General features: G+C 43.0%; 1 protein-coding gene across 1 annotated transcript in view; it reads right to left on the reverse strand.

The window, feature by feature from the left end:
- Window positions 1-25,767, reverse strand: part of MRPS6 (mitochondrial ribosomal protein S6) — a 93,505-nt gene that overhangs the window by 12,348 nt on the left and 55,390 nt on the right. The window contains exon 2 of the mRNA XM_074996476.1: window positions 14,639-14,778. Within this exon, the coding sequence (XP_074852577.1) occupies window positions 14,639-14,778 (140 nt within the window). The remainder of the gene's footprint in view (window positions 1-14,638; window positions 14,779-25,767) is intronic.

The following is a 25,767-nucleotide window of genomic DNA, read 5'->3' on the forward strand; positions in this document are numbered from 1 at the left end:
TAAGACGCATTTCTCTGTCTTTTCTTGCCCTGGCTGTGAGCTTAGCACAGTGGGAACACTTCTGGGTAACGTGTGATTCCCCCAGGCATCGGATGCATTCACTATGCCCATCGGAGGGCGGCATAGCTTCACGGCAGGACTCACACTTTTTAAAGCCTGAAGAAGCCATCTCGGTGAGTCTTTTACTGTTAATAGGGTACTTAGCACCTTATCCGTGCCTGTTTACCCGAATCTCAGACCCCAGCCTGCAGGGCAGCGGGCGGCCTACTGGCCTTCACGTCCACTCTTCTTCTCCGCTCCTCTCTCTCCTTTTTTTTTTTTTTTAATATTCTCTTTTTCCTCTCTCTCTCTCTCTCTTTTTTTTTTTTTTTTTTTTTGAAAAAAAGCAACAACAATTTACACGTAGAAACACTGTCTAATCTGACTCTGGCCGTAGCCTGAGAGGATTCCGTCTGCAGCCGATGGCGGTTGAGAAGGAACTGGCGGGGACCAGATCGCACACGTGGCCGGGGACGCGCAAGGGAGCGGCGCGCACCGGCGCATGCGCGATCCAGGAGAAACTGCTGGAAGAATTCCGATTTGCGGCGCCGGGCGAGCCCGACACCTATTGTGGAGCACCCACAGAGACACTCGAAGAACATTATATTACACAGAGAGAATGCATCGAATTCCAAGGTCACTAAGATGATCTAACAGATACAAGCAAAAGCAACTATGTCTGGGTGTGAAGTAACTATAACAATGTATGGATTGATTGCATCAGGAAGAGAAAGAGTGACTAAGCACACCGTACTTATACAGTAGACCCCTGATTTATGTAAGGGTTACATTCCCACGCACCCTCACATAACCCAAACTTTGCGTAAGTCAGGAAGCTATTTTCCCTGGTGGAACGTACTTTCTGCAGCCAGGGAAGCAGCAGGAGCAGTTGGAGCTCCTTATTGAATGGTAAGTCCTGGGGTTGGCAGGGGAGGGAGGGGGGCAGTGGAGGAGGGCTAAGCCTGGTAGTGGGCTGGGGGAGGGAAGGCGGGGGGTTAAGCCTGGGGTAGGTTAGGGCTTATGGGGGAGGTTGAACTGGAGCCACATGCAGAGGGTTTGCACAGGGCCGGGAGCACCCACAGCTGCCACTTCTCCAGGGCTTGGTTGCAGCTGGGAGGAGCCGCCCCGCCCCAGTAAAGGGTGAGCTGGAGCCATGTGCAGGTGGTAAGCAGGGTGGGGGGACTCAGCTGGAGCCGGGGGTGTTGAGCCAGGGCTGGGGGAACAGGATTTTGACTTGCGCTTAACTCGCGTTAATGAGAGTTAGGCCCAACTCGAAATCATGCATTTCGAGGGTTTACTGTACACGTTTATTTTTACCTGACTGCTCAGACACCAGCCTTCCAAGCACTTAACCGTGTGAAACCAACGGGACTATTTCATTTGGGTAAAGCTAAAGAGGTGGGGGGACACAGTTGCGAGATCAAGGCCTTATAGTTTTGTTTTTTGTTGCTCTGGATTTTAAACATTGTAAAGGCCCCAGAGAATTCTGTGGGTGCTTATTTTTACTTTGATCACTCCAAAGAAATAAAATTATACCCTGATGTTATGGGTTACTGAATAAAGATTCAAACCCGTTTGCTCAGATGGAAATACTGCTGTGCAACAAGCTACCTGTTCAAAAATAATTTGTACAAGGACAGCACTTAACCCCAAAATGCACAGTACCAAGAAACAGAAAAGCTTGAACAACACACTACTTGGCACTTAACAATAGTGCTTCTAATAAGCAAGCCAGTTTAAGAGCACTAAATTTGTGAAAAACACTCCTGAAGAAGTATCCCCAGTTTACACACTGGAAAACTGTGGTACAGAGACATAAAAGGAAAAAATCTTGTCCCCTGAGAAGGGAACAGAGTCATTCACTGCTTCATGTGTTCTCCTGGAGACCTTCCTCGACAGAAGAGGGGGAGCTAGAGGAAGAGCAGGTAGTCCCATGGTATCCAACCAGTTCTGAAGCAGTAGCCTGTACAATGGCTACCACTATAGCAAACTAGCCACGTTATTCTGAAAATTTATTTATTGTTCAAGCCAACTAGCCACACTCAGCCAACCAAACAGCCACGTGTGGTTAGTGGCTAGCGTGTTGGACAACACGGACCTAGCCAAACTACTCCAGGAGCCTGGGGTAACAGCTATGCAGTAGGTCCACTACAAAGAGCCTTCAAAAGCTACTCAAGCTGAAATGCCATATGACAATACCACTCTCACCTAGAAGAGCAAGGTATGCAACCTACGTTTCATGAGTTCTAGTCCTGGGTTCACCTGATTGTCTATTCCATTTTTATACCCTACTCAGGGATTCTGGTATCCGGGCATCTCAATCATAGAATCGCAGAATACTAGGACTGGAAGGGACCACGAGAGGCCATCGAGTCTAGCCCCCTCCCCCAATGGCAGGACCAAATACTGTCTAAACCCCCCCTGAGAGACATCCATCTAACCAGTTCTTAAATACCTCCAGCAATGGAGATTCCGCAACTTCCCCTGGCAATTTATTCCACTGTTTGACCACCCTGACCGTTAAGAACTTTTTCCTAACGTCCAACCTCACGTGCACCTCCCTTGCTGCAGTTTAAGTCCACTGTCTCCTGTTCTATCCTCAGAGGACAAAAAGAACAAGTTTTCTCCCTCCTCCTTATGACACCCTTTTAGATACCTGAAAACTGCTATCATGTCTCCCCTCAATCTTCTCTTTTCCAAGGGTAAAAAGAATCCCTAAGCCAAACCGTAAGACAAGCTCCAAAAATCCAATATAGCAAGAAGAAAAGCAAGATCTGAATTTGCTGTGTCAGGAAACAAACAGGCTGATAAGACACCCTAAAATAAACATAAAAAGAAAAGAGATGGAGTGGCATGTGAACAAATAAGTGAAGACTGCTACCTATGTAAAATTAAACTTGAAATGGAGGCAAAAAATAAGGTGGAAAAGGATGACAAATGGCACCTGGTACTTATACATAACCAAAATTATGCCAAGTTTTCAATGGAACTCACAAATAAGTGAAAATGACTTCTACAGAGAGTGTATGGACAGAGCTAAGAAAGTTACTGAATTCCAAACAGACTACAGAAAAAATAAACAGATAAGGTGGATGATACAATATCTTCTACTGCACCCAATCTTTCTGTTACACAGAGATAAAATTAATTAAAATGCTCAGTGCTGTTTCACAAAAAACATCTCTCGTAACAAAGCTGACCTTCTCCAGGGCACAGAAAGATATAGGATCACAGGCAGCATTCTAAAACTTTGGAATCCCTGGTACAAATTCCTGTACTCCAGTCAACAGGTACTGTTTCTCTCTGGTGTATTAGACAATTACATCACTGGAGTAACAGACGAACCTCATTTCAAAGTTCTCCTTTGCAGGCTAAATATGACAGATACTAAAATGAGCTAAAAATCTAGCAAAACATCATCCTTTAGCTGTAGATGTCATGAATGTAAGAGACCAGTAAGTAAGTTCATGCTAAAGAAAACCCACAAAGAGATCTAACATATCCTGCGCAATCCATAACTTACATTACAAAGACACAACATTTTAAAAACAATGGCAGCATAATTCCATTCCAGTGCTGGCAGAATTTGTAACCTGTGGCAGTTCATTACATACTCTAAATCTGAGCACTTCATTTTAAACTTACTTTGAACGCTCCACAAATGTATAACATTTTATGTGGCACCTACAAAGTCTCAAGCCAAACATTTGGATTTAAACACTTATTCGCTCCCTATTAAAACAGTTCATGGAACTTATTCCAGTGGCTTGCAAACACCACCACACATGTTCAGAACAATACATTTTGCATTAAATAAAAAATGAACTAGTGTGGATTTTTTTTAAAATATAGCTGATATAAATATACGGTGATGTACCTATCTCATAGAACTGGAAGGGACCTTCAGTGGTTGCTGAGTCCAGTCCCCTGTCCTCATAGCAGGGCCTAAATTTAAGAAATGGTAAGCAATATTTCTCCCATCACAATCAGCTATAAAAGAGCTGTTTTTTCTATTCAGGACATTTTTTACATTTAGCTCTCAAAATATACACACATTAATTACTACCCATGCTCTCCATATTACCTATATGTAAAGGCTCAGTTCTACTCTTAAACATGAAAGGTATACACCACCCAAGTTCCTCGGAAATCTAAGTATGGCTACAATGTTTGCACAAGACGTGTTTTTCAAGGACACAGTAGATGGTGCATAAGTAAATTTCACAGGAAGACACAGCCCTGAATTTGTACCTTTAAAGTGCTGCCCTCATTCTCAATACACACATTCCCCTTCACAGTCAATACAGCTTGCAGCCTAAGATCAAAGTGACCGTACAGGTCAACTGAGATCTTCAAAGCCAACTAGGGGATTTAGACATCCAATTTCCATTAATTTTAATGGCAATCATGTGTCTAAATCCCTTATAGGCTTTGAAAAAACCAAAACACTAAAATAAGCAGAGATCAGTTGTCTGTAAAATTCCCATTACCTGACAACGCCCCTGTGTATTTCTAAAACACAGCACTTGCCTGAGCGTCATACAGCGTCATCTGAAGCGTGCCCGGGTAGCAGTACAGATCCACACAATGGAGCAATTGCCCTACAACTGACCCCTGAATACACACTTTCCTGTTTGACTCTTCTCTGTTTACTGGGTATGTACTATGGCTGCTTGCCATGTATATTATCGTGTTCGATTATGGGTCACGTTCCTCAGCCAAACCCAGCTTTACTGTATACTGCACGTGAAGCTTCTACCTCTATTTTAAAATGGAAAGGAATATTCAGGGGGCTCCAGCTACAGTCTGAGGACCATGGAGCAATTTCTGTTGATATTGTTAAGAGCTGTCAGGGTCACCCTGTGCTGGCTCTCCACCTCATTTCCAAAAAAGAAAAAGAAAATGGGTAGGAGGGGAAGCTGAAACAAAGAGCAAAAGCAGACAGTATAATTACTGTTTTATTCATCTCAAAAAATAGTTAATTACAGTAAAGACAATCAAAACCTGGTTATATAATTTTCTAATGTTACTTTTTAATGTAAACAAACCCTGTAGATGGTACAGAACTGTTGTGCATCTATAAGTGCAAGACAGGTGGTTCTTTTGATGGTGCCTGGGATGAGATTGTCCCCCTGGATAATCTCTGTTAAAACGTGGCCTGCGCTATGAATGTTTTATTGAAGGAATTCTCACAGGCTGTGTCTACACTAAAGTCCCCTTTCCAAAGGGGAATGCAAATGAGGCAAATCAAAAATGCAAATGAAATACTGATTTACAAGTCTCGCATTTCGTTTGCATAATCTCATGCAATCTCACTTCCGAAAGAGACTGATTTCTAAACAAGAACAGCAGTGCAGATGGGGTTCTTTCAAACAAAAACCCCCTTTTCAAAAGAACCCTTCTTCCTGAAACAAATTGGGAATAAGGGTGTTTTTTAAAATGGGGGCTGCAGGGATCTGAAAGAACTCTGTTTTTGTTTCGAAAGCTGTCTCTTTCAGAAGCAAGATCGCACAAGATTACACAAATGAAGCATGAGATTTGTAAATGCATTTTCGATTTGCCTCATTTGCATTCCCCTTTTGACAGGGAACTGTCGTGTAGACGCAGCCACACTGTCTATGAGCCAGGAAGCCAAAGGGTAGCAGTGTATTCATCATACATCCCAAGCCCACAACCAACCAACCGTGGGAAGGGAAGGGCAAAGGGTATGCTCGGTGGGGCCTGGAGGACCAATGGAGCCCAGCCCAGGCTGCAACCCCCATTATGAGAGACAAAATTGAGGCTGAATTGCCACTCATGCCTGAGGATGGATGTTCTAGAAACTTATTTCCCTTGATCTACGTATCTATTGTCCCAGTCTTGTGAGACTTGCTGGTACCAATCAGAAGCAGTGCTAGAGAAGTGTCTCACAAATTTCTTAGAAGTGAGTTGCTGGGCCTGCTGGTCCAGCCCAGGCCCTCCTCTAGAACAGACAGCATCTGCAGAGAGATTTGTGCTCTCCTGTGCGACAGTTTATATCAAAAATCAATAAATATCAGTTCCTTGTCCATAGGCAGGAGGGAGGGATGGCTGATGGGAGAAGCAAAGTACCATAAAGACACTGGGAACCAGTACTGGTAAAATTTCTTCTGCTAGGATCTATTGGCTCAAAATATATGGGAGTGAGTGTCTAATTCACTCACATGCACCCTGCCCAAACTGAAGAAGTGCGTCTGTCCCATGAAAGCTCATCACCTAATAAAATATTTTGTTAGTCTTTGAAGTGCTACTGGACTGCTTTTTTGTTGTGTCATGTCTGGTGATGGCTATAAATAAATCAAGCAGCCAGAAACATAAGGAGGTAAAAGAAAGGCAACTAAAAGAAAATAAAGGACACCAAACCACACAAGGCCTTTCTGCAGTCAGCAATAAACTAACTAGGGAAGCAGATGAACACAATCAAGACAAAAAGTATTTCAATATAGAGACTGTCTACGGAATTGGCAATTGATTATGACGAAAAGCTGACAGAATATGCATCACGACTCCAATCTAAAGCTGGGAGAAAGTATTACCATTAGCACAATGGCATCTGAAGGCTGAAAAGACAAGAATCAGTGTAGCACTACTCTCTCCTGCTGCTTGTAAAAGATCCAGGCTTGTGGCCTGAAAACACAGCAGATTCTATCCATCAAAAAATTGTTCTCTCTGGTGTCCTGACTTTTGAAGAAATGCAGAAGCTGCCAAAGTCAACGCCAAAAGAGGCTGAAGGGCATAATTTTCCTGACTTCTTCTCAAATCTAAAGACTTCCAGTGAATTAAAGGGGGAGGGATAGCTCAGTGTTTTGAGCATTGGCCTCCTAAACCCAGGGTTCTGAGTTCAACCCTTGAGGATGCCACTTAGGAGCCTAGGGTAAATAAACTTTAAAAGAAGGGATGGTACTTAGTCCTGTCAAGAGGACAGCAGACAGGACTCAATGACCTCCTGAGGTCCCTTCTAAATCTATGAGATGTGTATCTCCATATATTCAACAAGAACAAAAAGAAACTGGATTGTTTGGAAGGCTAACACCCAACCACTGTATTGTTTTCTATGTTTGCTGTTTCCTGAAGGACACTATAAACAATGCAGTATGCTGGCAAAAAACAAAGGGTATTCACCAGTTGTGAAAAAAAATGGCATAAAACTATACACTAAACTTCCTGAACATGAACAGAGCATAGAATGTGAAACTCACTACTGCCAGTGGAAGCAATTATAGCAATAACGGTCAGGTGGACAGTGAGATTCAAAATTAAATATTAACAGAAGATACAAGATTGGAAAAAGTATTGTGAAGATGGTTGCATGTTACCTTATTTCTGGCTTCATGTGGTTTAGCATTCCAAGGAGATAATAATATGATAGGTGACTTTCTTGGACCTCTTAAGATAACAGTTCATTAGGACAGTATCACACGTGACCATTTGGTTAAAGTCACACAGAAGCAAACAGAGGCCAGAACAATGAAAGGCCAGGGTCATTCTCTCTCACGAGAGAGTCAGATTGAGCGTACCAAATTATGAAAGGAGGGTGCAGAAGACCATCCTTGGAGAGAGAGAGAAAAGGCCATTTTTTATTCTAGCATATGTGATGCTGCTCCTGATGCCTCTCACCGTGAACAACATGGGTTGATATTAAGAAAAGAATTGGTCTTGAGTGTTTGTGGGTAAAATTCACTTGTTGATATTGTGACTTGTGGTTCACAATAGAGAGAGCAGTACATTTAACATTAAAGAAAGATTTCTTGAGCTTATCAACTTTGATTTTAAAAAAGGACAAAAAGCTGAAATGCTCATTGGCAGCTTAATCACCAGTCCTCTGGATGACCACAGAGGTCAAGGATTTGATAAAGGCTCTCATGGGTAAGGGGAAATAAAAGGTGTTCAGGCCTGCATTAGGTCCAAAAATAACTGTCCTGTGGATACTCCTTTTGATTCCATTCCCATTCACTAAATCTTGTATGGGTTAACGGCTGTATTCAGCAACTTTGTGTGGTTTTCAGTGCTAGCCCTGTGAGGTGTAGATGATAACAGATGGGATACACTGCTCACTCTGCTCTCACTCAGACTCACACTGGAATGCACATGGTGATGCTGTCGGTCCACTCAAAAAGCATCTTCCAAATATTCTGGAAGCGCAGGAATGTACTCTTGAATTACATTTGACACATGAAGCTCAAATCTCAAGTAGAAGGCCTGAAAAGGTACCTCAACTCATTTTTTTTATCCCTTTTGATGTCCACCTTGTGGTACAAAGTTCTTTCAAGTATTGAGGACAGACACAAGATTTTATAAGCCAGAAGACTCTCTCTTGAATAAGAGGAAGCTCCCATTGTGCTCAGTGGCCCAAAGTTCTACAGAAGGCAGAAGGCACTAGAATTTGGGCACAATTGCCAAAGAGAGAGTGAAATGGAAAGATGAGACATCTGAGTCTGAGGAACCATTTTTTAACATCTCTGAAAACGAACAAGAATCTCTATTCAGAAGGAATGGTTTTGGATGTAACTTTGGACAATGTCTTCTGCAAAAAAAAAAAGAGCACAGATTCAAGACAACCAGTAATGTTTATTTTACATTCTGTTCAGTCCTAAAATATGTGACTCTGAAGCCTAGGGGACTGGAAGAAACTTCTAAATGTCTACTTCAAAGTATCCTACAGATCTTTCCAAGAATCTTCCTTGTGAAGGGTTGCACCTGAAAAAACACCCATCCAATCTACTTTGGACAAAATTATGAACTACACCCACTTATCTTATTAAATGATATTTACAAAAAAAAAACCAACAAACTAATTTTTAGGGAAGGGTCCATAGCACTATGGATTTTTTGTGCACTGCCTGTGAGAGTGGCAGAACCTGAAAGAAGAGTTTCAGCCACCTAGCACTCATCAAAAACTCCTGGCCTTCTACAATGGGGCAAGAACAGATAAACTACCTAGCTATCTTGTCTATAGAGTGTGAACTTGCAAAAGAAATTGATTTTGGTGGGCTAATTCATGATTGTGCCATGAAAAAGTTGAGAAAAAGGAAGTTTTATAGTTAATTGATCTAATCATAAAATGTTTGCAGTCACATTGCTCTATTAGAATAAAAAAAAAAAATCCAGACAGCCACAAAATATATCTTTACCATGACCACACAGTTACAAAATAGTCAGCAAACTTCTAGGACTCTCAGAGTGGGCGGTATGTTAAAACAAATAGCAAAAGGGGCATTTTTTCAGAAATGTAAAATATGTAACAATAATTTCAGAATTAAAATAAACTTTTTCCACGGCTCATGAGATTGTATGTATGGGATGGAGGTATGTGTGTGGGAGGGGGCATGTGTTTCAAGTTTGTACTGGTCTCAGAAAATTATGCTTGGGCCCTACCCACAAGCATCTGGAAACAAAGAAAAGCAAATTAGTTGAACAGTTAGCTCTGCTGAGCTGCACAGCAAAACCACCATGCAAAGCTTTGAAGGGTTCAGAACTATGTCCTATCTGTCTTTTCTGATCCCACATAATGTCATCAACACCACTGAAAGTAGCCTTTTTGGTTCCTTCATAAACAGAAGGAGACACAGTGGACTGTGACACTTAAAACCAAGTTAATGAGGAAGAGGTGCTAAATGGCATTCCGAAAATTGCCCGCTAAAGGACAGATTAATTTAAGATTATTTTAATAAAAGCTAGTTTGCTGGATGTGGATTACACTCGCTGTAATACTGCTGAGCTTTTCATGCTGTGTATCATTTTCAACAAAACAATTAAATATCCTTACAAGTGTCGCAGGAGGGAGCAAAGTGATTTTATAAAGTGGTTAAAGAACTGGCTTTTACTTCCTGTTCCGGGAATTTGCTTAATTACCTGAGTTACCTATGGTCTTTAACACACAAAGTTCCAAACACATTAATAATCCACTACAAATGAGTGCTGCAGCACAGCCTTGTCTGATGCATGAGACCAATCACAGCACACATGGACCTCCAGGGACACACTCTCCCTTATTATACACACAGCTTGAAGAGCACTGCCTGTTGTAGTGGTTGCCCAACACTTTTCAACTTAAAGACCCCATTTTCAGTGCCTCCTAACCTTGCCAAACAAACCATTTCAGCTGATATTTTGAAATGCTGGTTGTCTGCCTCAAGCTGAAGACTGCTCTGTGTGTTGGCGGTGTTTGTCTACTTCAGCTACAACAGTTCAGGGATTTCTAACAAAGGGCAAGAAAAACAAATTGTTCTTCATCCATGTTAAAAAAAAATTTAAGCATCTCACGGAACAGTGCTAGCCTCCCATGCTTTGGAGCAGGGAATTGAATTTGGCCAGGATGTGCCTTTGGCTGTGAAAAGCCACCCAAATGTGGTCACACTGTAAGTCTGAAAAACTGTAGTTTTCACTGGCTCATAGAGAGACTTACATTTCAGCAGCTAAAATCTTTGCTGATTACTTCCATGGTGGGCATGCTCGAGTTTCTCACAGCTCCTGCTTGCCACTTGCCTGAACAAGCACCACACCCACTGAGCACGCTCCACTTCAGAATCAGGTGAAGGAGAGCTGGACACACAGGAACGGAGAGCAGGGAGCCTCTCTCCCCATCTGCTCAATATCCAGTGCTGCCATCCAAGCAGCATGGAAGAACAAGCAAGCTGACTAACAGGGAGGACAGAAGAGCTGGATCGGGAAGAGGGAAAGGAGTGGACTAGGACAAGAAGACTGAGACTAAAGGGCGGGAGAGATGGAGAGAAACTGAAACTGGGACTAGCTGGGCAAAGACAGTGGGACTTGGAGCTGGGAGGGGAAAGGAGGCTGGGGCTGCAAGCAGGTGATGCAACTCAGAGGAATGAGCAGGTTTGGCTTGTGTGGGGAAAGACTTCGACCTGGATGGAGAAGGGGATTGGCTCCACACTGGGTCCCAGTCCCAACAGGGGCAGAGGAGAGTGGGAAGACACTTCTGACAAACAGCTTGGTGAGGGAGTGCAACTGGGCAAGGAGAATGGCACAAGCACCCAGGAAGGCAGCAGAGTGGGGGAAGGAGCAAAATGCACTATGGGCTGTAGCAAGGCCCATGCAGACAGCTAGTGCATGGCATACTAGCGTGCTGTGGTTTCATCCCTTGGCTTGCAGTGCATGATTTCATCATTTAAATAACCTTGTGGTTGCTGCACATCCTTAATTTGTCCCTCCTTGTCGGCCTGCATCACTGGCCTGCATTGTGATCACGTTTTCCCACAAGGCCCCTGCAGCGCACGAAACAGACCTGCTCCAGTGATGCATCTGGGTTGCTCCATAGAAGAGGTTGTGTCAGGATCCTCAACTCATTTGTTGCAGAAGTTTAAAGATGTACAATGAACGCAGCAGGAAGACAATGGGAAAGCTCACGATTAAGTCAACTGAACAGGGCCCTGGTGGGTTGGATTCTATTCCTACTTCTGCCACTATCATGCTGGGTTGATCGCTTGAACCCAAACATTTCACAGGTGGCCAGCAATTGTGTGTTTCTCATTCTCTGGATACCTGATCTGCAGCAGTGCTGAGCACTCACAGTTGCAACAGAGGTCTGTGGAAGCTGTGCTTGAATATACATAATGCAAATACCCTCAAAAGTTATGTCCTAGGCATCTGAAATTGGACACTCAAAATTAGTAAATACTTTTGACTTTAATTTATGTGTGCCTCAGTTCCCCATTTGTACCATTAATATAAAACCACTGACAACAGCCCATGAGGTGGACAGGCCCCACTGACAGAGGAGGCAAAGTGGGCCAAGCTGCCCTGGGGCACGGTGATTTTAAAGGACCCACGACTCCCAGTCATCACTCCGGTGGAAACAACAGTGTCTGGAGTCCAGACTCTTTAAAATCACTGCTGGAATCTTGGACAGCATGCACCGAGCAGCGTTGAAGGGCTGGCTGAGGGAGGCTTGTCCCTAGCCCTGCCCTTTCTGCCTGAGGTTCCACCTCTTCTGGAGGCCTGGAGCCAGCCTCCTCACACCTTGCCTATGGCCTGTCAAAGTCTACTGGCCAGTGTGGAGGTGGGTGAAGATAAATGAACATTTGTGAAGCGTTCGGATAATACAGAGCTGTGCGCCATAGGAAGACCCTCAAAGAAATGAATGATTCTGTATTCAGAGAAAGGTATGAATAGTGTGCAGTAAATGAGGTCTGGGGCCATATGTTGAACAGGGAGGGTAAAACCTAAAACACTGAATAGTCACTTATTCAGTATGCGCCAACCTTCCCATGCACTGACTAAAACAAGGGATACACTAAGGTTGCACAGGTAAACTAAATTCTGTCATTTCCTTACTTCTGAGGGCTTGACTTTGCAACTTTAATGTTTTTAACACAGGTGTTTGGGGTTTAATTGTATAGAGCACCAGACACATACATGCCAAGTGATGAAAAATGCAGACTCAGAGCTTAAGAGAGCACAATTTATTAGCTAGATTCTGTGAGCAGTTATTTTCACATTTAGACAATGAGTCTAAACACCGGATAATGGCTTTCAGGGTTAGGCAATGTGCCAGTACAAGATAATTACAAACACGAAGGAAGGGAGGAAAAAGGTGATGGTCACACGGTGCTGTTGCTTTACTTAGAAATATACACATCATGGAAGTTTCAAGGATTTGTCTGAGTGGGAGAGAGGGAGGAAGATTTGTTGGTTGGCTTTATTTCCCCTTTTTTCAACTGGCAGAGATCATTTCTCTGACTTTACCCAGGAGAATAAAAAGGTCTTCTCAAGTGGGACTGAATTTGTGAGTCAACCATGGAGAGAGAAGGAAGTTGAGAAAGGCTATTGGCTTAAAAATGCATCTTTGAAAATGTACATGATTTTTCCTTTACATATACCCAACCTATCCAAAGAAGGTTACTTTGCACATTGGCTGGACATCAAATTCCACATTTATGTTAAAAATATTAAGAAAAACACATCTAATTGTTATTTTGAGTTTTCTATGCAACCGCATGTAGTACTTGTTGCCTAGCAACATTTCTCAAGCCTTGCTGAGGTAGTCTCAAAGAGTTTAAACACAGAAAAGCACATGGTTAAGCAATCAAAAGTATGAAATCTTCATTACATTCTCACTACATCCAGGAAGGGAGTTTATGTGCAATGTAATAATGCAGCATTATCAAATAAACAGTCTGCAAAAATATTCCCAAAATAATCAAGTCATTATTACACTCTCTCAAATTTTCAGATATGCTATCTTTATTAAAGAAGGTTAACAGAAACAAATACATCTAACAGAGCACACATGGCAGGCAGGTAACGGTTCAGGCATGTCGGAGTCAAAAAACACCCCATGGCTGTTAATTAGTATTGGCATTTCATTTACAGTCAACAGTTCCTGTGTGAAGTCCTAGGCTTCTGGGGCAAAAATTACTCATCCATGAGGATGCCTAGTCAATTGTGGAAGGTCTTCCTCAGGGTACATCTACATGTCAGACATCCCCAACTGGCCCATGCCAGTTGACTTAGGTTCATGGGGTTCAAACAAAGGGGTTGTTTAATCAGAGTTGTGGCAGTGCTCCTGTCATGGCCTCTGAGTCCCACGCTTCATGGTGGCTTTTCTCGCATACCTCAGAGGCTTACAGAAACCCTTCCACTTCCTTGGTTCTTTCCAGAGGCAAGAATCTCTGCTTACCAAGTCACTCTCTTCATACTATCCCATCCTTGTGGTGGGGCAGCTCTCCGGGGGAAGGGTGGGGGAGTCCAGGGCCACCCACTAATCCAGGCTCTGGCCCAGGGATCCTAAGCAGCGGCAGATGATGGGTGCTCTTCTTCTATCGCATCACAGAGGCATTTTCTTGGGCCAGTTCTCCCACCACTTCCCTCCAGTGCCTTCTCCCTGTTACATGGCGGAGTCTCTCCTCTCCTCCAAAGCTCAGTTCTCCAGCATCACTTCAAGGTCCATTCCTCTACGCCTGTTCCTTCCTTTACCTGAGGGGATCCTTTTCAAGGGAAATCTGCCCTCCTTAACTGGATGCACGTATCTAATTCACCTACGGCCGTAGGCCAGCTCTTAATGAGCTTCAAGGTTTTTTTTCGCAGGGAACAGAAACCCATTCACCAAGCTCCTGGTGTATCTGCCCTCTATCAGGCTCCTCCAGCCCACTGCTGTCAAGTCTGCCACAGAGTACAGCTGTTGTGACTCAGGTGCAGCCCAAGCTCTGGGACCCTCCTACCTCACAAGGTCCTAGAACGCAGGCTCCAGCCTGAGCCCAAATTTCCACACTGCAATTAAACAGCCCAAGCCCCACAAGCCACAGTCAGCTGGCCAACCCAGCCATGGGTTTTAACTGCCACATAGACACACCATCAGAATACACCTTGTTTAGACACTTGACACAAACAAGACTATTTGCAGCACTCTCTGGTTTATGACTTACAATAAAAACAAAAACTCTCCCAGTATAAAAATACTTAGAACTCAGTGTTTTACATCTCGCATGCTGATGGTCATAAGAATCTCACTTGGGTTACTTACCTCTGAAATATTTCATCTGTTGCCCACAGAAAAGACCAAAACCATAAATATATACATTTTACAGAGCAAAAGAATTAAGGGATTTTATAGAGATCATACCCTCCTTTTTTGTGATCATGATTATGTTTGTAGATCCTATATGGCAGTGATCTTTCTCCCAGGTTTTCCAAGTTTCTCACAACTGCTCCTCTCTCCATCAGAGCTTCTACTGTGCGTTTCAGTGTAGCGGCCACCTCAGGCTTCCCCCGCAACAAAAAAGAAAAAGAAAAAGAAAAAAAATAAACACTCAGATATGGTTCTAAGTTAATTAGAATCAATTAATACATTGAGCTGGTTAAACTTTTAGAGGCAATTCAGCAATGCAACAAGCCGGTGAGTAAACATAAATTGACATCTTGCTTAAATGAATTTAAAAACAGAATTTTTGAAACTGTAATCCTGATTCTGCACTATTGAAAGCAAAGCAAAGCTACCATTCAGTTCAATGATGCAAAATCAGACTCTACCAAAGGAACAAAAAAAAAAAGTCAATGAGCCTACACCTTGAATAGCCATTTACACCAGTGCACTCTGATAATCTACAGTCATTTGGCATGGTATTTGCAATCGTATAAACAAACACAAATGGTTTAGAGAAATAGCGAATCAGCCCCAGTGGTTTTAAGGTTCTAATCAGATTTCCACAGGCCATTGAAATGATAAATAAATCAACACATTAACAACAATTTCTCAGTCCAATAAACTGGAAAAATGTATGGTGTTGCTCAACATAATAACCAAATCAATTAAAAAGCATACAAATGGAACAGCAAACTTTGGTTGATCGCGGATACCGCTGATTAGCAAGAGACTTATTTTACAAAGCCATTTAAATTACATAAGTGCACAAGAAACATGGACCCTTGGTTAGATTCACAGGGAAACATTTCAAATGACTTCATAAATGTTTAGCATTTGAGCAGAAGTTTAGTTTTATTTATGAAATCAGAAATTAAAAAGGATTATGTATAAATCAATTCAGCTTCCAACAAGTGATTGTACTTCTCTGACAAATGGACAGCTCAAGTTTCCTTCTTAGTGCATATCCAGGCTGGTTTGTAGTTTTAGACCAGTCCAACACCCACACGTCACCACTACCTTATTTTATCTTTACTTAAAGAAGGGCTAAAATAAATGTTACAGCTGAGCCTCTTCAGGATTCTAGGAATTTGGTAAGGAGGATTATCAACATCCCCAGGGAGCAAAACATTCATTTTACTATCTCTGACACACTAAGCCATGTTGACAGGCAATCCTGAGAACCCCAATCATGTTGTTAATAGAGTGTTTCTGGAGGCTGATGTGAGAGGTAAAATAAAGTAGTTTGGGGAAACAAAACACTGTGTGAAGAAGGAAAAGCAGAGATTAAGTCACTATAACGTCAAACTGAATTATAAAAAATTCCTGTACAGATACTTATAACATTTCACATCAAAACGTACTCCTGTGCTCACCTTCTTGATGTGATGTTAATAGCCAGAAACAAGAAAGCTATGAAATAGAGCTAGAAAAGTTTTAAAATTGTTAGCATATAAGTGAACATAGCACTGAAAAAAATCACAGTATTCCGGCTCAGTACGAAGTGACCTTGTACAATTCCTCACTTATCTGAGTCATAAAATGAGTGACTACTAGTTGCTTTCCTCTAAGTTAGCAATAGGACACCTGGGTTAACAAGAAGATAACCAGTGAAAGATAACCAGTGAAAGAGCTGTTACTAGAATCCACGGTCTCCTGGCTTACAGCTTGGTGTGTGCTACACTAGGCTAGAGGATATCTTACAAGAAAGTGTTCCCGCTCTCATTTTACCAGACATGCAAATGTGCCGCAGACACGCATCTTGTCTACACGCATCTTGTCTACAAAGCTTACTTGGAGTAGTAATGCCACAAGCCCTGGAACTGCCAAGAGCACAGGAATACTAGCTAGGTTATACCCCTCTCATAGAGCCTGAAGGGACCTTCAGAGGTCATTGAGGCCAGTCCCCTGCCCTCACAACAGGAGCTCTTGCCACTCCTAAGATTATATAATGTATGTATGCATATTTTTAATCTATTTGCCCTAGAACACTAAATGGCCCCCTCAAGTATTGAGCTCACAACTCTGGTTTTTGCAAGCCAATGCTCAAACCACCAAACTACCCCTCCACTCAAGGAGTCAATCTCTAGACAAAAATGTAGCTTGGAACTGTTTGGCAAAAGCAGACTGACAGCCAGAACCTGCTGGAGTCCTTGAAGAAACTCGGCCTGCCCATGCCACTGTCAGGATGGAAAGACATGCACACAGAAGCTGTGTCTCCACTCGCATTTCTTTTTCAAAAGAGGCATGCAAATGAGGGAAATCAAAAATGCAAATGAGGCGCAGATTTACGTATCTGATGCCTCATTTGCATATTCTTCTTTCAAAGGAGCTTCTTTTGATAGAAGAAAAGCAGTGTAGACACAGCTCTTTTGACAGTAAGCCCCATCTTCAAAAGAACCCTTCTTCCCATAAAAGAAGAGAAGAAGGGGTCTCTCAAAGATGAGGTTTACTTTCGAAAGAGCCGCGTGTACATTGCTTTTCATCTTTCGAAAGAAGCCCTTTCAAAAGAATATGCAAATGAGGTATCAGATATGTAAAGCTGCGCCTCATTTGCATTTTCAATTTCCCTCATTTGCATGCCTCTTTAGAAAGAGGAATGCAAGAGTAGATGCAGCCAGACTGTTTTAAAATCCCTTTTCCATAATGCTGTGTTCCTACTGTTAGTTACCATACAGCAACCCTTCAAGATGTGGTGATGAACGTGGCTCTCACACCCCATGCATGTGCACTCAGCATCTTTTGCATAACAGCACGTGGCGAGGCAGCAACGCTCTGTGCCTCCTCATGCCCACGTACAAGAACAAAAGGAGGGTGAAACCATGGCCTTCCCAGTTCCCTCGACTCAAAGCCTGAGTCAGCTGAGGATGCCAACGTGGGACTGATGGGCAAATAACACACAGAGGCTACGTCTACGCTGGCCAAAAACTTCAAAATGGCCATGCAAAAAGGAGCCCCGTCGAGACAAGCCACGCGGCGGTGAGCCGTGCCAATTTCGAAGTGCTGCAGCTGCCCGCATGCTAATTAGGCGCTGAATATGTATTGCATGGCCATTTCGAAGTTTTTGGCTAGTGTAGAGACAGCCAGAGAGAGGGAAATCTATAGGCTTAACTGACGAGAGAAGAAGTGACAGAGTCAATGAGTACCCATGCTAAATGGTATAATCCTCTTTATAGGGTGCCAGTGGCAATCACATCAGTACTCCTGTCCGTCAGCGATAACATCTGATCCACCCTCAGATGTAATGGGGACATCAAAGGTGTATGTGTCAGCAAGGCATGTGAACCAACTACTCTGTCAGTGCTAAAGAAGGAGAAGAGCGCACACTGAAGGATATCAGCCCTGTGGGTTTGACCAAGGGATGAGGGACAGTATGTTGGTGATCAATGACCTGAGCAGGAGCTTACCAACTCCATTGCCATTCATCTGTGCCTCACTGGGGTATATTTCCAGTCAGTGTTCCCGGTAAGCTGTGTGCTTGTGCAGCCTCTCAGGAGAAATTCAAATGCTGCTCAGCTAATTTGTAGAGCGCCCACAGCTAGGTTTTGTGTTTCTCTTGGTGGTGCACATAAAATTTATTCTCCACATAGGTGGAAAAAAAAAAAACTATGAAAAAGACTAGAGGGAGCATTGCTTGCAATTGAGATAAATAAAGCCAGATATTTCTGCACTATTATGTTTGCAAAGGAGCCTATTGCACCAAGATACTGGACCTCCCCACCAAACAAGAGTCTCTGGAAGAAATCTGGAGCTAGAAGAGAGTCCCGGCAATAATTCCAGGAACTAGGGTAAAAATAAACAAAAACAAAGTTATGCTTGGCCATAGTGCAGTGTGACAGCCTCAGAGAGCCTCCTCAAAACTTCCACTACTGGGATAAGGTTCACAAATAGCAATGAAAGATCAAGTCTGGAAAAGCTCTGCTCCTCCACGTTAGTGGCACAGAAAGGGGCTGAGCTGCCTCTAACAGTTAAAAGATTCCATTTGCAAGGGGGCCTCTAACCGTTTTGTAATTCCATTTTACATTACTCAGATGGCACAAAGTGGCCTTACTAGACCAGAGAATCTGACCCAAAACACTATACAAGTTCTTATACGATCCCCGTTACTGTAGTATCTGTGTACATACATTCATCTGAACCAAAATGCCTTTTAGAACAATTACAAAGCAGCCCTGGATTAGTACTTTACACAGTACCTCTCTTAGTATCTTTACTCAAAGGAGTATTTTCACCAGAGTCATGGGGACTTCTTACAGGAGTGAAGAATGCAAAAAATCTGACAAAGTTTGTAATGGCAGCAGTTTTACAGACTGTGTGTCATGGGCCAAAAGGCAGCACACAGAATTGCTAGTGATACCAAATTTATAGATTCAAGATGTAATGCTTACATCCGGCCTTACCGGGGCCAGGGGAGGGGGGCCCAAGGTGAGAAAAAGCTACCTCTTTTGTGCTAACAGAGGCTACAGCTACACTAGCAAAGTTGCCGACAAAACCCCAGTTTAGTTGACAAAATTGATGGAACTGTCACACACAAAATGCATTTTGTTGACAGTTTGCTGCCAAACTCAGCACTTTTTCTGGCAGCATTCTCCTCTCGGCCATGAGGCATAACATTGCAGTCCACAGATTCTGTCAAAAAAAAAGCTGTGTGGATGCTTGGGGGCAAAGTGGTGGGGTGGGGGGGGCGGGTGTTCTCAACAGAGAGGACAACCAGAACAATTGCAACCATGTCTGCTGTGCTTCCTGATGCCGGTTTCATCAAGAGAGCAGCTCAGCAGTCCAGATGTTCTGTTGACAGAGCCGAGCACTCTTCTGACTGGCTTTTTTGTGGCCACACTCTGTCAACAGAGGTTGTGTGAGGAAATCACTTCTGACAATGACTTCCACCAACAGAGCATGGTTGTGTAATCACAGCCAGAAAGAAAATTATTGATATATGCACTTTTTTCCCCATCTGATGTAAGATGGCAATGGAAACTGCTAAGAAGGATAGTAATACCTGCAATGAAAATAAACAGTGGTTTCAGAAAAACTAAAGAAAAAGAACCCAGTCTAAGTAAAACTTTAAAAATCCAAAACAGTGCAGGACAAGTGTAATGCTTCCCATGCCCAACTGGGGAATATACTTAAAAAGTTGTAAATCCTGTAGGTGAAAAGCTGAAAATACACTCTTAAATAGCAGGAGTTACCATTCCAACTTTGCTTCCACTGTATGCTGCTTGGTTGCAGAAGATACCATGATTCAGAAATTTATCACAGAAATCTCTCAGATCAGTGAATAAAAGTAGTGGCATGTTTACTGTTGTAACTTCTCTTTAACTTGTTTACATGAAATGTCAGACCCTCAGACGAATCTTTTTAAGAGAGACCTGAACCAATTATTTTTAGGTAAATAGCCACATGCCCAGCTGCCATGTTGTTTGACATATTTTGTTTTTAAAATGTAAGTTCTGGGCTAATTTATTCCTCAACCTCCCTCACTCCTTCAAAACCTGTGTTCTTTTTATCTCTTACTGATCACAGAATTTCCAAGCAGCATGGAGTTTCAAGTTAAAGATCTTTATACACTTCAAAAATGAACCCAATTTTCTACATTATGGTTAATTTATGGGTTTTGCAATGCCTTGGCTTATGGGAAGAGCGCTTTGAAGATGTAAGCTCACTGTTGGATTTGACAGGTTGCTGCTCATTTTCCCCTAAAGTCATGTGTTGTCTTGGCTATCTCAACCCTATCACCCAAACTGAATAGGGCTGGTTGGCCTTTTGGAAGGCAGATGCCCATACATACAGGTCCCTTGGTTTTCCTTCTAGGACTGTTTATTTCTGGTGTATGAGGAAAGAGTGAGGGTGAAGCTCAATGACCATATGGTAGAGTTGTAATGCTGAAAGCACTAGAAAGAGCAACTGACTCCTAAATTGTAATCCTAGTGCTCATTACTCTCATTAGTCTCAGTCTATTGACTTAATTTCCTTTAACTCTCCACCTATAAAATGAGAATGGTTACCTATTCTCATTATGGTGTTAGAGTGATTAGCAGAAAAATAGAGCGCATATTTACTATCTAAAAAGACAGAAGCTCACATAAAAGTATCCAACTTCTATGCTTATTTGGAGATTTTTCCCTTAGGAAACTTGGGGTGTGTCTACACTTGGGAATAAAAAGTCAAATTTATTAAAGTTGACTTTGTAACACCAGGTTTCATAAAGTCAAATTTGAGTGTCTGAAACTGCTTACAAAGTCAACTTAGCATGCCCCATCAGACTGCCTAAGTTTGACTGTGGCAGCCGTGCATTGTGGGTGCCTATCCCACAGTTCCTGCAGGCTTCCTGCATTTTGGGATTCTGTGCCAGTGTCTTGTGGGGGAAAAAAAGTCACTGCAAGTGGTTCATGTTTTCTGGTGTCATCATACCTCACTTTCCACTGAAAAGAAAAGGACAAGGGAATTTTTGCACCACTTTTACTTTGACTGCCACCTGCCATTACAAAGAATGAACATGGATCCCGAGACGCTTCAGTGTTTGGTGCAGTGTTCTGTGATGACTTCCCACAATGCAATGCAATATATTCTGAACATAATGCCCATGCAGTCAGTGGCTTGCTGTGGTGGGCACTAACAGATGTGAAGATCTGGAGAATAGCACCGTGGAGTTGTTGGCAGCACTGGAATCATTCCACAGCATGGAGCGCAGGTTCTGGGCATGCAAAACCAGCTCAGACTGGTGGGATCACATCATTTTGTTGTCATGAGGTGATCAGCAATGGCTGCAAAACTTCTGCATTCACAAGGCCACTTTCATGGAACTTTGTGAAGTGCTGTCTCCTGTTCTTGAAGTGCAGTGATATCAGAACGAGACCTGCTTTGACAGTTGAGGAGTGTGTAGCAATTCCTCTTGGGAAGTTTGCAATGACAGATGGCTACCAGCGAGCAGGAAATCAATGTGGAGTGAGCAAATCTACAGTGGGGGCTGCTGTCATCCAGGCAGCCAAGGTGATCAATAAACTTCTCCTGCAAAAGACAGCGAGTCTGGGGAATGTGCAGGACACAGCGGACAGATTTGCTGCCATGGGGTTCTCTAACTGCGGTGGGGCCATAGATGGATCACACATCCCCATCCTGGCACCGGACCACCAGGCCTCAGAGTACATTAGCCACAAGGGGTGTCACAGACATTGGTGGATCACAAAAGGTTATTTCACTGACAACATGGGGTAGTTGGGAAGGGGGCATGACAAGCAAATCTTAAGAATTCTAGTCTGTTTAGAAGGCTCCAGAGTGAAACTTTCTTCCCAGACCAGAAAATGAACACTGGGGGCATGGAAACACCCATAGTGATTCTGGGTGACCCTGCTTACCCCTTGTTCCCTTGGCTCATGATGCCATAACACATGCACACTGGACTCCAGTAAGGATTTCTTCTACTACAGGCTGAGCAGGTGTAGAATAGCGGTGGAATGTGCCTTTGGCTGTTTAAAAGCCAGATTCAGGTGCCTTCTGATCTGCTTAGACGTCAGTGAAGAAAACATTACCCTCATCATCGGGGCCTGCTGTATTCTTCATAATATGTGCGAGGGCTAGCTGTGGAGAAGTTCATGCCAGAGTGGAGGGCAGAGGCAGAGACCCTGGCCAGAAATTATCAGCAACCAAACACAAGAGTAAACAAGACAGCACAGAAAAAGGCAAGGTCACTCTGTGGACTCTTAAGGCTGAAGCATGCATGATTCCAAGCAGAATCATTAAGTTCTTCTGCAACTGACATTTACCTTCAACACAGTGGTAAACTATCTTCAGTTCAGAGGAAAAAAATTTGCTGTGGTGTCCAATTGGTTGCTGGTGGGGCCCAGGGGAAAGGGCAGGGCCTGACACATTAGCTTCTTAAAGCAGCACTTTGATTTAAAAGTAGGCTGCCCCAGGAATTTAAAAAATCATTAAAAGTTCCTGGCTCAGGAGGGCTTCCAACATTGTGATTTAAAAGCCAGTGAGGCTGTATGAGTTTTCCTCTGCGCAGGGTGGGTCATAGGCAAAAAATCATTAGTGACTCATGAAACTTCCCATGAATTCTAGATTGCCAAATGGCACAGCAGCCTCTCCAGAATAAGAAAAAGGGATAAGGAAAGATGGCTCGTTCTGTCCAGGTACAATGTTGGAAAATTTGCAAGAACGCTCTTTGGGGCCATGATTCCACATTACCTACTGGGGCCTTGGCACAACAAGGTGTCTTACCGTTGAAGCAGAAACAAGTCAGTTCCCCCAAAAAATCTTGTGAGGAAAATCCAAAAGTGTCTGTCTAAAACCTTCAGTGAGGCGTCCAAACAGGGTCAGTGCTCCATCCCCAGCAATATTAACAAATTGTTCTAAGGGAAACAGTTGTTCTCCTCCACCCCGCATGACTGCAACACACTATTATCAGTGGGTGGGGGAGGAGGGAAAACACACTCACCAGAAGTGCCCACTCCAGCATCCCGGTTTGCCTCCAAACCCTCCTCTAGAGATAAGAGGACAGGTTACAAGTTGAGAAACAGCTCCTGGCTTGCAGGATCTCTTCTGATTGGACCCTGCTTTTGTTCAACTCTTCCTTGTACAGCAAATCAGACCCCACTTCATCATCCTGCCAAGCAACACTGTTCAATGAGGAGTCGATGCATCTTCTGATGAATGAGGTTGCATCTGTGCCCAGAATAGCATGAAATTCATCATAACAGAAGCTTTTATTGGGAGATGCCCCCGACCAACCATTAGCTTCTTTGCACTTTTGGTAGCTTTGCCTCAGTTCCTTGATTTTAAACACAGCACTGATGAGCATCCCTGGCATACCCTTTCAGAATCATGCCTTGTAATATCTTTGCATAAATATCAGCATTTTTTTCCTGGTTTTGAGCTGAAGGAAGATAGCTTCTCCCTGCCCCCCTCTCGTGATGAGGTCAAAGATCTCCTAATGGTTGCATGCTAGGGTTCGTTTGCAACCCTGAGAACTCATGGCTACTAGTTGTGCTGCAGCTATCTGCTAGCCAAGCTGGCCAGAGAGGAAAGGAAATAAAATCAAAATTCTCAGGCTGATGAGCACTGCTTCCTATCACCTACTTCATGCTCACCTGGAGAGCAGCAGAGGTGAAGCAATGACCAGAAAGGACACATTGAGGGGCAACGTGGGACAGTTTCAGAGGCTTTAAAAAAAAAAACAAACCCTACTTTAATAACACTGCCATCTGCACTTGTATAGGTCGACATTGTAAAATTGACTTCTAGGAGTTACTCCCGGTGAATTCAGCATCACAAAAGTTGACCTTAGAGCCCCTGAAAATTAACCTATTGAGCACTGTGGTGAAGACTGATGGTTTATAAAAATTGACCCCTATATTCAACTTAATCTTCTAGTGTAGACCTGACACTTCCCTGTCCCACTTCCCTTTGGATATACAAAAATCATCAATTAAATGTGAGGTTGTCCAGGAGAATCAGTTTTTTAGTTGCCCCAAATTCTCATGCCAATCCTGTGCATAATACAGTGATCATAGCATACATGGGGCATTAAGGCTGTGTCTACACTTAGAGAAGACTTCACAATAGCCATGTGAATGGCGATTTCACAGAACACTAATGAGGTGCTGAAATGCATATTCAGCGCCTCATTAGCATGCCACCAGCCACCACACTTCAAAATGGCTACTTTTCACTCCCGCCTGGCTCGTCCAGACGGGGGTCCTTTTTGAATGGACCCCGCCAACTTTGAAATATCTGCTTTTCGCTCCTGCACGGCTCATCCAAATGGGGGTCCTTTTTGAAAAGACCCCACCAACTTTGAAATCCCCTTATCTTTAAAATCTGCTGATAGGAATAAGGGGATTTCGAAGTTGGCAGGGTCCTTTCAAGAAGGACCCCCATCTGGATGAGCAGCGTGGGAATGAAAAGTGGCCATTTCGAAGTGCCGTGGCTTGCGACATACTAATGAGGTGCTGAATATGCATTTCAGTGCCTCATTAGTATTCTTCAAAATGGCCATTAGCATGACTATTTCGAAGTTTTTTCCAAGTGTAGACACGGTCTAAATTTATTACATGCACTTGCAACTATGAAAGATGTTATGGCCATGTCCGTGGAAAGGGTAGTAAAGTTTATACCGCTTCTGCTCATGTAACAGTTTCACAGACAGAGGTCTCCACAGTTGTTTGTTAGCAGCATTCAACGGACACAAATCACAAAGAAAGTTTATTTAAAGGTTTCACTACCCCCATATTGACCAGAACTTATAAATAGACTGAGATCTCATCTATAAGTAGACCAATACTAGTTCTGAAGCACATTACCCACACTGACCTTGCTTCCCCTTTCTCTTCATCAACCTCTCAGCTCTCTCTTCTTAGAGGATCTTTTGTATGTGGAACAAATGAAGCCATTCCAGGCACAGATTTCTTCAGGTCACCATATAAGGGCTCTAAAAAGGGAGAAGGCTAGGCAGGAGAGTCCCCTTAAATCAATATTTACTCCATGTAGGAGAGCCTCACCATTGTAATTATATCTAGCGAGTGGCAGAGCACTCCTCCAAGGACATGCTCATTTAGGAGAATACTAATATTCCTAGTCTGAAAGAAGTCCACAGTTCAGTCTTTTATCAATCATGTAAAATTAGAGCAGGGTCAAGCAAGCATAAAAAAGTGAAAGGAAGGGACAGAGCGGACGTGTTTCTTATGCAAGTTACAAAAACCACCAAACAGTCAACAGTGAGGGAGGGCATTGAACAGGAATCTGTCAGTTTCTGTGCTTAAAAGCACTGTAGCATGGAAACAGGCAATAAAAGCCATTCAGTTCCAAAAAGAGCCAATGTACTCTAGCTCTGTGGCAAATTGGACCTGAATTCTGTGGCAAGGGACCCCGGCGTTTAACTATTCTGGCAACATATTCTGTGGCTGTCTGGAAATTCTGCAGCAACTTCAGATAAAGCATTTGCAAGACTGGCGCTTCATAAAAATTGATCACGCAAATTCTCAAGTATTTTAAAACTAGAAATGTCTAATAATAGAAATTTACATTAAAGATTTTTTCAATTACCTAAATACTGTAATTCCTTTGCTACTTTGATATTAAATCCAATGCAAGTTTTCACTGTGCTGGAT

This window comes from Carettochelys insculpta, chromosome 1 (genome assembly GCF_033958435.1).
Source record: "Carettochelys insculpta isolate YL-2023 chromosome 1, ASM3395843v1, whole genome shotgun sequence".
Lineage (NCBI taxonomy): Eukaryota > Metazoa > Chordata > Testudines > Carettochelyidae > Carettochelys > Carettochelys insculpta.